Consider the following 17,058-nt stretch of genomic DNA (forward strand, 5'->3'; position numbering starts at 1 on the left):
GTCCTTACAATAGGGAGCACAGAAGGTGCCTCCTTATTACAGACTCGTGTATTTTTTGTGACTTCAAAAATGCCTCGCAGAGTCATACAAATGTAAAGCTTCTTCTCAGGGATTCATAAAAATGTAGGTGTCAGCACACGTAACTTTAAACAAGTTTCCCTGTTTCACAAGCTGCAGAAGAACAGCCAAGGCAAGGCTAAGCTTCGGATCCTTCATAGCATCATAGAATAGTAGGGTTGGAAGGGGCCTACAAGGCCATCGCGTCCAACCCCCTGCTCAATGCAAGAATCCGAGTCAAAGCATCCCTGACAGAGGGCTGTCCAGCCTCGTCTTGAACGCCTCCAGCGTGGGAGAGGCGTTCTCCCTGCCCCACCAGGTCTGAAATGTTTCTCTCTTTTCTAGGCAGAAGGAAAGGCCGGCTGGTTCGCAACTCTGTCTTTCCTTGCTTTTCAACACATTTCGCTCACTGTGCACCAAGAGGGGAGCCGGGTCATTGCTGACCCCTAGGGGGACGCCGCTTACGCTGGCAAAACCACCCAGCAATTCAAAGTCGTTTTCAGTGCAGTAACTGCCAGCACCGATTAGGATCAGGCCTTTTAGCCCCAAAGCCTGGCTCTGCCACCAACCACTTTGGCTCCAAGAGGGATCCAGCTGTGATCGGCGGAGGGGGGGAGCGTTGGGGAAGGCTGCTATACGCGCATATGAGGGAGCACACTGGTAACTGAATGGGGGTTACTTGTGAGCAGACTCATACAGGATGGCCCTGTAGCTTTCACCTCCAAACGTTTCAGCGTCCGGGGCGGGCTGTTGCAGCTCCTGTGACCTTTTGAGCCTCCTGGCAAGAACAGGGACGACGAGGTTTGACAAGCAAAAACCACACACACACACACACAGGCTGATCAGAGTTATTCATTCATTGCAAGACGAGAAAATGTCCGGAACAGAAAAGAGAACTCATTGCTCGCAGCAGCCGAGGGGAAGCCGAAAACCAGGGTGGTGCGATGCAAGATGTTTCTCTGGTCCTGCTCGGAGAGAAGCGGAGAAAGGGTTAAAGGGACCGAACTAGATTCCTAGAGAGGGAGGGGATTTGGGAAGGAGGGGCGGGGCCGTGTCCCCCACAGGAAATGCACCCCCCCAGACCCCTTCTTCCTCCAGAGGAAAGAGGCCTTGGCGCTTGCTCCGGGCGCTGCACCGGCGCCTCCTGTGTGGGAGCAGGTGAGATTACCCCCGCCCCGGCCTTGTGCACTGGGGTGAAGGGCTGGGCAACAGCAACGAGGTGGGCGGAGGGAGACGAGGTGCCCCTCTAAGGCCGGCCCTCCCTTGGGGCAGCGGATTTGGGGAGCCCTGAGAGGGGAGCCAATTCTTAGCCATGTAGGGTGCAATCCTATGCATGTTTAGACAGAAAAAAAAGTCCTACAGTTCCCAGCATTCCCCAGCTTGCTGGGGAATGCTGGGAACTGTAGGACTTTTTTTTCTGTCTAAACATGCATAGGATTGCACCCCACATGACTATTATTGACATTTTACTTCCAGAGGGGAGAAGTAGTCGCGAGTGTTTTTGTGTGTGTGCTAAAGGCAGCGAAAGATCTTGGGCCAGTCCTGTGGTGCGCGCCTGCAGAGACTGGCAGCCGGAGAGGAGACCTGTCGAGAATGAGGAGAAGGCTGATGATAAGTGAATAAATAAAATGAGGAGAACGGAGATGAAAGACAATGAAAAAGAGGTGTTATAGAGTCTGAACAGGAAAAAAGCAACCCTGAACAGAGCAGTCATTCTGTCTTTCTGTGGGGCACAAATTGTGTGGTCTCCTCCTGGGAGACCTTTTGCTCCGTTTCAGTGAGGTAGCTCGTAGCTGTGACAGTTAGGAAGGAAACCTCCATCTGCTGAGGCAGTGTGCCTCAGAAAATCAGGGAGAAATGTTATGGGTCTTTTTTAATTACGTAAAATAAAGGCTGCCTAAACTAAAGAGAAACATATGAGCTTATCAGAATTTCTAGCTTTTATACAATCATGAATGTGGTTGATTAATACATTGATCTTTAAAAATGAGATGACTAAGCCACAAAGCTTTCTTTAAATGACTGACAGCCCTAATTTAAACCAATTTTAAGGAAGTTTAGTGTAAGCGAGGGTTCAGGAGAAGATGGCAGCTGCAGAAGGTGTCACAAAGAAGGTGTGTGGCTGGGGACTTGGATGAAGTTGGAAGTTTTTTTGAAACACAGATCAGAAATGGCCAAGCAAGGCTCAGCTGGCCCTGAAGCACAAAGAGATCCTGATGCCACTGAACTGAGGAGCAGTGGGGAATTCTGGGAAAGAACAGTGAAGAAGGTCCAGATTGAGGATGTGGTCAGCTCAGACGTGCCTCTCCAGCGTTTCAGGCAGTTCTGCTATCAGGCTACTGAGGGCCCCCGAGAGACTTACAACCAACTCCATGATCTTTCCTGTCTGTGGCTGGAGCCAGAGCGACACACAAAAAGCCAAATGCTGGACCTGGTGATCCTGGAGCAGTTCCTGACCATCCTGCCAGGGGAGATGGCGAGCTGGGTGAGAGAATGTGGAGCAGAGACCAGTTCCGAGGCGGTGGCCCTGGCAGAAGGCTTCCTCCTGAGCCAGGCAGAGGACAGGAAGCCAGAAGAGCAGCAGGTGAGAGCATTTCATCCAGGGGGTCAGGAATGTGAGGGGGGGCATCCCAGAATTCTATTAACTGCCCAACCCATTCTGGAAATCACCCGAGGAGAGATGTCCCATACCTCGCCCCCAACATTTTTGCGTCTCCTATTCCTTTCCTAATCCTTCTCGTCATTCCGTGTCTTGAATCCTCATTGCTGTTTCAGGTACAGAGTCTGTTTGCAGATGTGGGGCCTGATTTCCCCGCGGCAGAGAGGGCTCCATCAGACACCAGACAGAGCCTCCCACAAAGGGGGATCAGGCAGGAGGGTGATGGATGTGCCACCTTGCAGGGTAAGCATTAATTTGGGGTTGGCTGTATTTCAACCTGGTCTAGCTCTGTGGAGAATGTGAGAAATCCTTGGGCTGCTTTTATATTCCCCAAAATTTTTTCAGGGGAAGATGCTTGGCTCCACTCTTTTCCACAATTAAAAACTATGCTTAATTTTCAAAACTTGAAGACTTTATACATGGAAACCAACCATTTGATTTGTGGCCAAGAGTCCAAATGGGGAAATACGCATTTTTACCCAACTGAAGATCAAAATGCAAATTGAAGATGGGACATCTCGTAATGCCCAGGTGTACTTAGACCTGCATCACTTCTATTGCAATTCTATATATTTGACTGAAAAATCATTCCTGTTGTGTTCCAAGGGAGTTATTTCTGGAGAGTTTAGGATTATAATCTTAATCTTTGAGACGCCATGTGCTCCTGGCTTCCCATTAGTTTTGTCTCTTGCAGGGTCTGGAATGATGCCGGGAATGGATACCAAGCAATCAATTTTTCTTTGTGACGGAGTGGAACCGTATCAGGTAGGGGGAATGATCAGTAGGCAGACAGACAGGGAGCAGCTTGGGTGCCTCCATCCCCTGATTACCTAGCAGGCCCAGAATACAGTTCTCTCTTTCTGTTTGGTTCTGGCAAAGCTAAGATCCAACGGAGAGCCCTGCTGGATGGAACCAAAGGCCCGTATAGTCCCGCATCCTGTTTCTTACAGTGGCCGACCAGATGCCTCTTGGGAAGCCCAGAAGCAGGACAGGAGGGTCACAGCCATTTCTTGCTGTTTTCCTCCAGCAACTGGCTTTCACAGCAAGCATGTTTCAATCCTGCAGGATAATCCCCAGCTGCCTCACTTTATGTTATCCTTGAGAAGGAAACTTTTCCTTTTTTCATCCAGGGTCTGGTGACTTTTGAGGAGGTTGCTGTGTGCTTCACCAAGGAAGAGTGGGCACTGCTGGATCCTGACCAGAGAGCCCTGCACAGACAAATCATGGTGGAGAACCGTGGGATCATGGCCTCTCTCAGTAAGGCTCCCTGTTTTCCTCATCATGATAATATCAGATTCCAATGATGAGGAAGATAGTATCACCATTTTTGTCACATATCCTATATTATTCATTCATTTAGCATTTTGAGGCTGCCTTTTAGGAAATTGCCCCTAGTAGGCAGTGTTCAAAAAGAAAATAAGATATACGGCGTTATATTAAAATCAGCTAATAATTAAACACCATTTCAGAGCAGCAGCTTAAAGAACACAAGCCTCAAACGTGCTACAAATTTTTGACAAGACACAGTAAGACAACTCAGTCTCAAAAACCACCAGCAGCAAAACACTGATTAGAGAAAATCAGCACACATTTTCAAGGCATAGTTGAAGGCCTCCCCTGCAAGGGCCATGTGGAGTTTAATTGTGTAGGGATGTCGGAGAATTTCTCCACGAATCTCCGGGAGGCTGAATGCCAACGCATTCGGCCCCCTGAAATTGGTGGGGAAATTCTCCGACCCCTCCCTACCCCCGCCCCCAGGATGGGACTTACCTCGTGCGAACGTCCCTCTCGGCGGCGGGTCCTGGCGGCGGTGTGGCGGCGGCCGGTCTTCTGACCGGCCGCCGCCACCACTATTTCCAAGTAAAGTAAAAAAAAAAAAAAACGTGATAGGCTGCGTAAATATTTATGAAGCCTATCACGGCTAGATTTTCAAAGTCAGGCATGATAGGCTACGTAAAGATTTACATAGCCTATCACGGCTGACTTTGAAAAAAAAAAAAAAGCACGTACGCAAATGGCAGCGCCCATGGGCACCGCCATTTGCGTTCCTTATTTGGGCACGGGTAGTCTACGTAAAGATTTACGTAGACTACGGCGAAAATAAGGGCAACGCTATTTGCGTTGCCCTTATTTTCGCCGTAGTCTACGTAAATCTTTACGTAGACTACCCGTGCCCAAATAAGGAACGCAAATGGCGGTGCCCATGGGTGCCGCCCTTTGCGTACGCGCTTTTTTTTTTCCTTCAAAGTCAGCCGTGATAGGCTATGTAAATCTTTACGTAGCCTATCACTTTTTTTTTTTTTAACATTTTTCTTTCGTGGCCGGAGAGGCGGGGCGCTCCCCCCCGGCCAGAATTTCGGCGGGGAGGGATGGGGTGCCTCCCCCCCCGGCCAGAATTTCGGTGGGGAGGGACGGGGCGCCTCCCCCCCCAAAAAAACAGCTGTGGGACCAGGTAAGGGACTTTCGTCCATCCCTATGTGTATTTCAGCTCCTCCAGATCCCTTATTTCAGTCTACCAGTTGTTGTCAATTTTTATGTGCTAAAACATTCCTAATCCTGCCTTTCCACTAGACAACAATCCCCACAGGAGCTAATACTGGTGAGACATCAATACAAAATATTAGAACACCACAACAGAATCAAAACAACAATCAGCATCCAGTCAACAAATCACCAGGAAACTTTAAGAGCTGCAACAAATATAAACACAGAACTGTCCCATTGTTGAATTCCAGCTGCCAGCAACCCAAAATGCAGTTAGATTACAGAACCCAAACCCAGCTCTTTCTCTCAAACTTCAGTTTCCCTTCACACATAGACACCCAGAATACATTCTCCTTAGCTAGGGTGGAGCGATGGGAAAGAGATCTGCTTCCCTTTGTTTGAGCGCAACAGAACTCCGGGTTTGCTCTGAAAAGCATGTAGAATCCAGCCAATTGTGGGTAGGCCACAAGACCAAGGTGGTTTCAGTTGTGTGAACCCAGGGTGGTACTGGTCCAACAGTTACAAATGGAATTGGTCTAATAAGTCAACGCACTGAATGCACGAAGCTAAGGATGTTTCTCCAGTTTCTGCAACACCTTCAAAGGCACAAAGGGTATCAGGTCTGCTCTTACAAAGCCACAAAGGACTTACAGGAAGATTCCTAGGTGTTCCATGCTGAAAACAATGAGGTTTGCACAACCCCTTGCCAGAGCCATCTCAAATGTAACAGTGGGCGATTTGGGACGGGTGCCCAGTGAAGGAGGTGATGAGCATGCAGCTATTCAAGATTACATCTTTTCCAAAAGGCTATGAAATTCCTGGTCAGACACCTGAGCTGGTAATTTTCTCATCTCAAGATCAATGCAGGGCTGGACTATGCTTGTATAGTTAGATTTGCATTCGCCCGTCCCAAGTTTTTCTGAATTTTGATTATTTTTTATTTCTTTTGAGCACTTTTGATTAGCTTGGTAATGCCAGGTTTTACCTTGTGTATGTGACCTATAAGGAACTGAGTAAGATGACTTTGACGTTAGTTTTCTCGCCTTTGTGCAGGCAAGGACTTTTTGAAGGACCCATGTCCATTGTTCCCAAATGTAATTGGAGTCTGCAGTACTGGCCGTATTGATGAGCAGCCTGATAATGAGCCTGTGAGGTCAACTAGGCTGAGCGCAAGTAACTGGCCCACTATCCAGTAACCCAGTAACTGGGTGACCAGCCAGATGGGCGATTAATAAATTTAATAATAAATACATAATAAATATCACACTGTACATTTCATTTCTCAGCTGAAAGGAGAACCCAGGTCTCCAGGGGCTCAATCAAATACACTGTACCACTCCAACAGTATGTTAGTGGCAGTCAACAGAGGCAGTTACACACATGGAAAGAACTGTATCCCATCTAAGTATTTTCAGTTCTTCCCTTAATCAAAATCATTAACTGAGGATGTTCAACTATTTGATGTTCTGTTGCTAACTGAGGCTTTCACTAATTTATTTTCCTCATTCCAGAAGCTGATAGGAGGGAAGTGGAAAATCAGAGAGAACCATGTGGGATGTCACTGAAAAAAGACAGATGTATAAATAGCAAACCGCAGATAAGGAAAACTAAAGAAAATAACAATAGGAGGAAGAATTGCTTTCCTTCTCGGGGACATAGCTACCATCATATCACAATCCAAGAAATAATACATAAAAGACTGGAAAGGAATAGGTTCCATATGCATAGGGAAACCTTCAATTCTGAATCAAATATTAAACCACTGAAGAAAACATATAAATACCTGGAAAGTGGAAAGTTCTTCAATCAGAAGACAAATCTCATGCATCATCAAAGAACTAACACAGGAGGAAAGCTGTGTAATTGTTTGGAGTGTGAAAAAAGCTTCAGTCAGAAAATACTCCTTACTTCTCATCAAAAAAGCTACACAGGTGAAAAACGATATAAATGCTTGGAGTGTGAAAAGAGCTTCAGTCATCAGGTAACTCTTACTCGACATCAAAGAACTCACACAGGGGAGAAACCATATCATTGTTTGGAGTGTGGAAAGAGCTTCAGTCAGAAGAAATATCTCACTTCTCATCAAAGAACTCACACAGGGGAGAAACCATATAAATGCTTTGAGTGCGAAAAAAGCTTCAGTCACAATAGAAATCTCACTCAACATCAAAGAACTCACACAGGAGAGAAACCATATCATTGTTTGGAGTGTGGAAAGCGCTTCAGTCTGAAGACATATCTTACTCCTCATCAAAGAACTCATACAGGGGAGAAGCCATATCCTTGTTTGGCGTGTGGAAAGAGCTTCAGTCAGAAGACACATCTCACTTATCACCAAAGAACTCACACAGGGGAGAAACCTTATCATTGTTTGGACTGTGAGAAGAGCTTCAGTCTGAAGACACAACTCACTTCTCATCAAAGAATTCACACAGGGGAGAAGCCATATATTTGTTTGGAGTGTGGAAAGTTCTTCAGTCAGAAGGCACATCTCACTCATCATCAAAGAACTCACACAGGGGAGAAACCTTATCATTGTTTGGCGTGTGGAAAGAGCTTCAGTAAAAAAGAATATCTCACGTGTCATCAAAGAACTCACACAGGGGAGAAACCATATAAATGCCTGGAGTGTGAAAAAAGCTTCAGTCAGAAAACACTTCTCACTTCTCATCAAAGAACACACACAGGTGAGAAACCATATAAATGCCTGGAGTGTGAAAAAAGTTTCAGTCAGAAGAGAAATCTCACCCAACATCAAAAGACTCACACAGGTGAGAAACCATATAAATGCCTAGAGTGTGAAAAGAGCTTCATTCAGAGGATACATCTCACTCATCATGAAAGATTTCATACAGGGGAGAAACCATATCATTGTTTGGCATGTGGAAAGAACTTCAGTCAGAAGAAACATCTCATTCAACATCAAACTAATCATACAGGGGAGAAATTGTAAATCTCCAATTTTTGAAACAGGAAGACTTTGGTGAAAACCTAAGCATCATATTCTGGCTTATTAAGGAAGGGAAGCTTTCATTGGTTTGATGATGTTTTAAGTAGCAGGTCAAAAGTTATTCAAGTTTTCCTGACCCATTAAAGCCTACAGCAGCAACTGGTATTGAAGTTGTGTCTTTTATGCTCTGTATTATTCTAAAGCTAGAATGATGCCAGTACTCCAGTCTTCAGATGGATTCTATGTTGCAGAGGTTGGGTGGGTGAGTCACCTTTCTGGAGAATTAAATCAGCCACACAAAGCTGCCGACATGATCATCTGGAGAGGTTGCTTACCTGATCTCTTCTTCGGGGGGCTGTGCATCATTCTCAAGCTAGAATGGTGCCAGTCATCCACTGTTTTTGGAGGCATTTGCTGTTGCAGAGGAAATCTAGTGGATTCTATGTGCTGTGCCTATTCCTTCACTGTGCCTATTCCTTCACTGTGCCTATTCCTTCACTGAGAATGATGTGGTCCCATGTGGTCAGACATGTTACTATATGACTGCTACTGATGTACGCATCAAGCAGGCTTGGGTCGACTCACAGAGGCTTTCGTCTAGCAAAACTCGTAAGGCTCAGATGCTTTGTAAGACAACACAGGACCAGATTGGGCATCTTTGCTGCTTCCAGGCACTTGATTGTCTCCATCTCTATTTGCTTCTGAAAGAATAAGGAAAATCGTGGGTGCATTTATGGAGGGGCTATGTTGTAAGCAGATGCTGACTGCAGCCAGGAAATCAGAAGGCGTTTACTTCTTGGGAGGAGAGCAATGACAAACCTTGATAAAATAGTTAAGAGCAGAGACATCACACTGACAACAAAGGTCCGCATAGTTAAAGCAATGGTATTCCCTGTAGTAACCTATGGCTGCGAGAGCTGGACCATAAGGAAGGCTGAGCGAAGGAAGATAGATGCTTTTGAACTGTGGTGCTGGAGGAAAATTCTGAGAGTGCCTTGGACTGCAAGAAGATCAAACCAGTCCATACTCCAGGAAATAAAGCCAGACTGCTCACTTGAGGGAATATCAAAGGCAAAACTGAAGTACTTTGGCCACATAATGAGAAGACAGGATACCCTGGAGAAGATGCTGATGCTAGGGAAAATGGAAGGCCAAAGGAAGAGAGGCCGACCAAGGGCAGGATGGATGGATGATATTCTGAAGTTGACGGACTCGACCTTGGGGGAGCTGGGGGTGGCTACAGCTGACAGGAAGCTCTGGCGTGGGCTGGTCCATGAAGTCAGGAAGAGTCGGAAGCGACTGAGTGAATAAACAACAAACGTTGTAAGCAAGCATAGTTTGTGACATTGCACAATGCCATCACTGATCATGGGACATGTCTGCTAAGGCATCTGCCTTAGCTTCCAAATTTTGTTCAGCTTCAGCCAATATATTCAGTGATCAAAATCCTGCTACTTTAAGACCAGGGTTAAGCCTTTCTCATGCTGGCTCCAGCTCCACAAAGCCAGATAATTGGAATCTAAGGCCCACAGCTTAACTGACCTGCCACGGGATTGGTGATGAGGTTGTGCTGTGCCACAAATTGTGTTTTCTCACAACTTACCTTCCATGCACTCACACTTTCCATCGGTCTGTCATGCTCAAATCCAGAGGGGAAAGGTGGAGTGTCTGGGACCAGCAATGATACCCCACATTGTATTGCCTTATGAAACATCTGAGTCTTAATGTAATGTTAAAGGAGCCCTCCTGTGAGTTGACCCAAGCCTGTTTGTTGCTTACATCAGTCGCTGGGAGGATGGGTTAAGCACTGAGAGGGAGCTGTCTTCTTACAACCTTCATAGTACTTCTGCTGTTTTTTGTGGCAGAGGGCAAGACAGGATTGCATGAGAGTTCAGGTTTCTTCTTTTGGGTTTTGAACTGCGCCATGATGAATGACAGAAAAAAGCCCTCACCACTGCATTGACATTTCCACCAGCAGTCATGCTGCAAGAGATTTGGGGTTGCTTTGGAACCTGAGATGCTTGGTTGGGGCAGAATGGGTTTGGGGGGTATGAATGAAAACTATTCATTCTCTACCTCATGTTGATTTTCACCAGCGCACATGCTGGGCAACCTATTTCTGGTTGCTTTGAGTTTGATCCTTCGGGATAAAACAGGTTGAGTGTTGTAGTTTGTGCAAATATTGGGACCCATATTGCCCTGCCTGACTTAGCAAAGCAATTGAGGGATTCATGATCAAATGCATCAAAGGATATTCTGCATTAGGTTTCCACTTTTTCCCAGCACCCAATCCCACACAACTGGGCCTCTTAGGCCGAGAGTAAAATGTTTCTCCAAGTACCGTCTCATGGAATCTTATGGTGATCCTTAACATTCTGGGAAACATCTGTACCACGATGTAGAGTGGTGAATATCTGACAATTGATGTTCTAGAGTAAAATCCAGACAGCATAGGGGGGCATAGCTTGTGATTGACCTAAGATTGACACAGATGTTTCTTGCTCCCACATCTACCTATCATTTATAGCCTTTTGATGACTTGTAATGGAGATGTAATCAATTTCTTTTTGAGAAATCAAATTGGAACCTTGATCTGGCCCCAGAAAGAGATATAAAGAACTATTTTCCTCCAAAGGAAACCCCTGATATGCCCCCTCATCTAGTAGGATAAATCTGGTAAACATGGTACCAGGCCCATCCAAGCCTGCCAAGATTCCCAAGGGTGGCCCCACTCCACAGGAGGGTGAGAATATATGGGTGTTACTCCAGCAACTTGCAGTGAATGGCAGGAAGATTGGTCAAAGGTGCTTCATAAGTTAGACCCCTAATTCATTTATTTTTTCACTTCTATACCACCCAATAGCCAAAGCTCTCTGGGCAATTTACAAGAATCCACAAGATAAAATACAGCATAAATATTCAGTGCTCTCCAAGACCACTCCTGAGGAAATCTTCCCTGGACCCAGAAGGTCTTAACAAATTTAGGCCGGTGCCAAATGTGCATTTCCTGGGTAAGATCCTTGAGTAGTTGGTGGCCACCCAGCTCCAGACATCCTTGGATCAGACTGATTATCTGGATCCCATTTCAGTCAGGGTTCAGCATAGAAATAGCCTTGGTTGCCCTGTATGATGACCTATGTCGGGAGAGAGAGCGAGTGCGACCCCGTTGATACTCCTGGATCTGTCGGCAGCTTTCAATACAATCGACCAAAGTATCCTTTTTGTGCAACTGTCTGAGCTGGGAGTGGGGGCAAAGCATTGCAGTGGTTCTGCTCCTACTTGGATGGCCAGCTCCAAAAGGTGGTGCTCAGGCAATGTTGCTCCAGCATGGGGTTCCTCAGGGGTCAGTTTTGTCCCCCACTGAGAGGGGTCATCCAAAGTTTTACACGCTAATATGTAAGTGGCTTAATTGCCTGGCGGACAAGGGGTTCTTTCAGGCTGTGCTCCAAGTTCTTAGTGAAAAGACAAGGAAAAAGTTAACTTTTGTGGTGCATTGTTTTATTGTCCATCTTAATTAAAGAAAATAAACAGCTGATCCACAAAGACTTGATGAAACTTCTGGAGATGGATGGAAAGGGTGTGGGTGTTGGCACTCTCAGAATTAATGCAAAAAATAAGGATAACAAGAGGGATTGAAACTTGTGACAAATTTATTGAGAAGTAGTTTCTTTTGTATGTGAATAAGGACCGTGGGGTGAAATGTCCTCCGAATGCAAAATGTAAATTCTGGAGAGTCACTGTTTGAATTCATTGTGAAAGAACTTTATCTGTTCCTATATGTGGTTATGTCCTGAACCATATTTTACTTTGTTAAATTATGATAAAAAATGTTTAAAAAAGAAACAAAAACAAAAACAGAGAGTGTAAATCAAGCAGGTCACAATGGTATTCTGTCATGAGAAATTATAGCCATGAACTAGGAATGATATCAATCAGGCAGGTATGCTTGAAACAGGACACATTAGGTCTCCCAGGCTAAAACACAAATATATCTATTTTGAGACAATTCATTTGTTGTTGACATATCAATTGCATGTTATGATGATCATGCCTGTTGTTTCACAGTCATGTTTTTATATCTAGAAATCTGGTTTTCAAACCAGGAGATACAACCTTTTAGGGCATATTTAGTAATGTGTTGATGTTTCTATAGTATTAAGAGAAAACATAAAATCTGAATGTACGTAAACAGATAAACACGTGTACAAATGCTTAACTTGTATAAAAGGCACTCCAGTGATCGTAATTTCAGCGCTCCCTGGGACAACTCAATTACCTTGCTGATTTGAGAAGACTGGTAAGATCCCCTATTTACTATGATTTTTTGTTCTTCATAGGCCTTGCTTCTAGAGACGTGTTGTTCCAATTTCTGCTTGTACCAACATCATATGATTAGTATTCTGTAGTAGGGAGCTACTTGAAATAATTAAAGGACAAAAAAGAAGACAGCTTGGTCTCCGAGAGTTGTTCCTGAATTAAAACTCTGTGTTTAATACCAAAAGTCAGTAAAAGCCTGCATTAGGCCTGTGCTGTCTCTATGCCTACGTGCCCTGCGTACAGACACTTTTCAGCAAGTTTAACTCAAGCATCTCTTTAAATCCAACAAACAATTCTCTATTGAACAATCTCTTTCAATGGAACAACAAAGAAACAATAAGGCTGCCACAAATGAGGGTTAGGTCCAGTGGGGAATTATTGGTGGATGCTGGAGGAAAAGGGGTGAGGCCTGGTAAAAACAGTCTTCCCTCCCAGGTCTTCTGGGCCTCCTGCCTCTTTGCTGACTGGGCCGAAAGGTAAAGAAAAACTCCTGCTCAAAGGAAAGTCTACTACATCTTAGCCTGCTAGGATCCAGCTACAGCAGGCCTGGCTAGCAGACCCTTGATCTCTCCACCCACAGTATAAACATATATATTCCCTATACTTTAATACAATACAAAACTGGGGGCAGCACACTCTCCGCCAGTCCCACTATCTCCTTTTTATATTAACAAAATACAACACTGATATCAACTGATACCAACTTTAGTTAATAATAGTTACTGTCATTAGTCTCTTTTATGCCAGAACTTTTTTGGAAGACACTAGAAGTACAACTTTGGTGGCTGGCCTCATGATTGTCTTTGGGATACCTTGTTTGGCTGTTCATATCTCAAGTTTTGCGGACCTTCCCATCTACTCTAGGAATGACTTTTGAAATTATTCCCATAGGCCATGCGTTATTTATGTCATGCCTCTTTGTCTCTCAGAAGAATGACATCTCCTTCCTGCAAATTGGGTCCGGAGTCCTGCCACTTCGGGTGACTTTGTAGTGTTGTCAAGTACTCATTTCTCCATCACTTCCAGAAGGTGTTGGCTAGTAATTGCACCTGTCTCCACTGCCGCTTGTACAGGTCTCTGGCATCAAATTGTCCTGGAGGGGCAACCCATTCACCTGTTTTTTGTGTCAGCAAGGTGGAAGGTGTCCAAATCATTGGGTTCTCTGGGTCAGACGAAACAGGAACCAGTGGCCTAGCATGGATGATAGCTGCCACCTCTGCCAAGAGAGTAGTTAAGGTTTCATGGGTGAGGAAGTGAGGTCCTGTCAGCATTGAGTCCAGAATTCTGCATGCAATGCCAATCATTCGTTCCCATGCTCCACCCATATGAGAGGCATGGGGAGGGTTGAATACCCAAGTGCAGTTCTGAGTGCTCAAAAAGTGACTGAGGGCCAGGTCGAGATTGTCTGCCTCTTTGATTCCTAATTCTCGGCAGCCTCCTATGGAGTTGGTGCCACAGTCGGATCTCAGTTGTTTGACTGGGCCTCATATGGAGAGAAAGCTGCAAAAAGTATCCATGGCTTCAGTTACTTCAATGTGGATGGCACAAATGCTTAGACAGGCGAAAAGGATGGCCCATCGCTTACCGTTGCCTTGTCCACCTCTGGTCTAACGCGCTATCACATTCCAAGGGCCAAAAACGTCCTATGTAGACCTACGTAGGTGAAAGGTTCAGTGAGTCGGTCTGGTGGCAAATCTGCCATCTTTTGTTCTTGGTATTTTCCTCTCAGCTTATGACACTTGACACAGGATCACTGTGGTGATGCATCTCTTGGCTCCTAAGATCCAAAAACCTGCAGCTCCAATTGCACCTTCGGTGAAGTGACAACCTTGGTTCCAGACACATTCATGACAGTGGCACACTAACAGCGTAGTGACGTGGTACTGCACTGGTAGGATGACTGGGTTGCGCACTACTGATTCTAGCTTGGCCTGATTCAAGTGGCCGCCAACTCTTGGTAACCCATCTTCATCAACAAGAGGGCTTAGCTTTAGCAGGGTGCTGTTTTGGGGAACGTTCCTTGTCTGACACAACAAATCTCATCCATTCTTCTTGGATGCTTCACAAGATTACTTCCTCCGCTTGCTGCAGCTCCTCGGCCATCTGTGTTGCGGTGCACTGGTGCCAGTGATGGCAAGTGCTAGGTGTATGGTCTTGTACAGAATGGAAGGAGCATGCATAATGGATGAAGTGTGCTACTCCTCCGGAGAGTGCTGACCACTTCAAGTAGCGCTCAAAAAGGTGTGTTTCTACGCAGTTTTCTGGGGAAGTCTCTGTTTTCAAGCAGGTGACTTCTGAACGGATATCTGCATTTTGGTTTGCGTCTTGAAGCACTGTATCACCTAGGGTGTGTCTCCTCCTCCTTAATGGCTGAAGTTCTCTATCAAGAGGGAGATCTTCCTTTACCGTGAGATGTTCTGGACATGGCTCGCAAAACAAGGTCCAACCATTCTTTAACACACTTGTGAGGTAGGCACTTATAGAATCATAGAATAGTAGGGTTGGAAGGGGCCTACAAGGCCATCGAGTCCAACCCCCTGCTCAATGCAACTTGTGTTGCTTGACTTGCGGAGCTGGTCTGTACAGACATTTCCCACAGCAACCCACCCAAGGTCATACTTAAGGGCTGAGGGTGCTTCGCTGGGCCCATTACATCACTGGCGAACCTTGTGAGCCTGCATGATGTCTCTTCCAAGCAGTAATAGTATTTGAACCTGTGGGCTGAGAGGCGGGATGTGTTTAGCTATTGGCTTCAGTTGAGGATGACATAAAGCCGCATTTGGTGTAGGGATCTCTTCCCTGTTGTCTGGTATGCTGTCGCATTCTATCAGCATGGGAAGGGGAAAGCGAACCTTGTCGTCACAGGGTGATATCCCCAAACCGGTGGCTCTTCTCTCCGCCGTCTTGGTGATGCCCATGCATGTCTTGATTGTGTAGGGAGTTTTGTCCCCATAAAGATTAAGCATGTTGAAAAACTCGGGCCTTGCCAGTGACTGATTACACTGGTTGTCCAGCACAACATACAGTTTCACAGATTCCTCAGGCTGTCCTTCTGGAAACACTTTGGCTAGGCATATTTTGGCACAAGACTTGCCTTGCCTCCCATTTCCACATACTTGGGTGCACTTTGCCGCAGTGCCTGTTGACCTGGCTCCTTCTCTACCAGGTTTGATGGCGTTGGCTTGCTCTGTCTTCTCCCCGCTGTGCTTGGTGATGGGAGAGGCAGATTGGGAGAAGTTGGTTCTTTTGGCGTCAGGATGCAAGGCAGCGTTATGCCTGCCACTGTTGCGCTCTTCACATTTTGTGGTAACCTTGCATTCCTTAGCAACGTTTCTGTAGAGGCACAGCACCTATAGCAAATCTCGTGGTCCTTTAACAGGGCCTTCCATTCTTGTAGGGGCTTCTCTCTGAACCCTCGACGCTTGCTTAAAGGATGAGGTTTCTTGTGCAATGGGCAGAGTTGGTTTGGCCTTTCTACCCTCTTGGACTTCAGTGTGGCACCTGCTACATCTGTCTTGCATATGGTCATGGCTGGACTTGGTCTGAAGTTACATGAGGATGGCTTGTCATAGTTAGGACTGCTGGTGCTTGGTGTAGAGAAGTCGAGACAGGCGTCGTTCTTCTGTTGAGCCATTTTCTCGATAAAACTGACAAGGACAGAGAAAGGAAACGCTTTGGTATCTTTCCCTGTATTTCTCAACCGCAGAGATCCACTTTTCTTGGATTGAGTGTGGTAGCTTCCCTGTGATGGGCTTCTGTGACATGTAATGGTCAAGGCACAAGAGCCCTGGCAGACACAGGTCTGCTTTTGCTGCTGAGATCTCTTGCAGCAAGTCTGCTAAGTCCCACAACTTGTGGTAGTCTTTGTTTGGAATCTTAGGAAAATTTCCCAGTTTCATCAAGGGAATATTTTCTATCTCTACAGATGCTCCATAGCATGTCTCCAATCATGCATGTTCCACACCAGGTTCAGTGCTGTGTCTGGGTCACCTATGCAGGATGCGTGGATCTGCTGTGCTTAGGCTGCTGACTCAGGTCCCAGCCAGGTAGTCACTAGATTAAGTTCGTAATTGGCTGTAAGTCTTATGTCCCTGATAGCATTCAGAAACTGTTTTTTTCCAGAGCCTATAGTCTTCTGGACAGTCACTGAATTTTGTAAGTCCTCTGAGTAACAGGTCCCGCTTAGACAACTGAGCAGCTAGGTCGCAGGCATCAAAGGCTTATTTCTGGGTGTGCTGTGACCTTTGATACATATTGTAGGATGCTGCATGCTGCTTGAGAGGCACTGGCTATGACTCACTTTGAGGAACATACACGTCGGGTCTTCCTGCTGATACCTCCAGTGAGGTATGGTCATCAAAGAGGGACTCGGCACCATCTGACATGGGGCGATACAACCATGCTTGGCTCTTGCTGGCCAGTGTGATCTCTTTTGATCTCTGGAATGCAGGGTTGGCTGGGCGCTGCCACATCCTCTGGCAGGCATGGAGTGAGTTGTGCTGGCGTGTCTCCATCCACCTGGGACATGGAGGACTCATTCTTGTTGGGCTCAAGCAGAAAGGCACACTGAGCTGACACATATTCCACTATC

General features: G+C 45.9%; 1 protein-coding gene across 2 annotated transcripts in view; it reads left to right on the top strand.

The window, feature by feature from the left end:
- The first annotated feature begins 1,153 nt into the window (after positions 1-1,153).
- The window catches only part of LOC146355944 (uncharacterized), a 30,531-nt gene continuing 14,626 nt past the window's right edge, over positions 1,154-17,058 (top strand). Inside the window, exons 1-7 of one of the 2 annotated variants that reach the window (XM_084830764.1) lie at positions 1,154-1,215; positions 2,221-2,641; positions 2,833-2,959; positions 3,411-3,481; positions 3,847-3,973; positions 6,712-7,996; position 9,816. In XM_084830764.1, coding sequence (XP_084686890.1) covers positions 2,228-2,641; positions 2,833-2,959; positions 3,411-3,481; positions 3,847-3,973; positions 6,712-7,996; position 9,816 — 2,025 coding nt within the window. In that variant the 5' untranslated portion in view covers positions 1,154-1,215; positions 2,221-2,227. Of the gene's footprint in view, positions 1,216-2,109; positions 2,642-2,832; positions 2,960-3,410; positions 3,482-3,846; positions 3,974-6,711; positions 13,141-17,058 lie in introns of those variants that run through there. The other variant, XM_084830763.1, reaches the window with a different exon arrangement.

The sequence above is a fragment of the Heloderma suspectum genome, chromosome 2 (assembly GCF_057233095.1).
Source record: "Heloderma suspectum isolate Gila_16-S chromosome 2, 16-S_ref, whole genome shotgun sequence".
Taxonomy (NCBI): Eukaryota; Metazoa; Chordata; class Lepidosauria; order Squamata; family Helodermatidae; genus Heloderma; species Heloderma suspectum.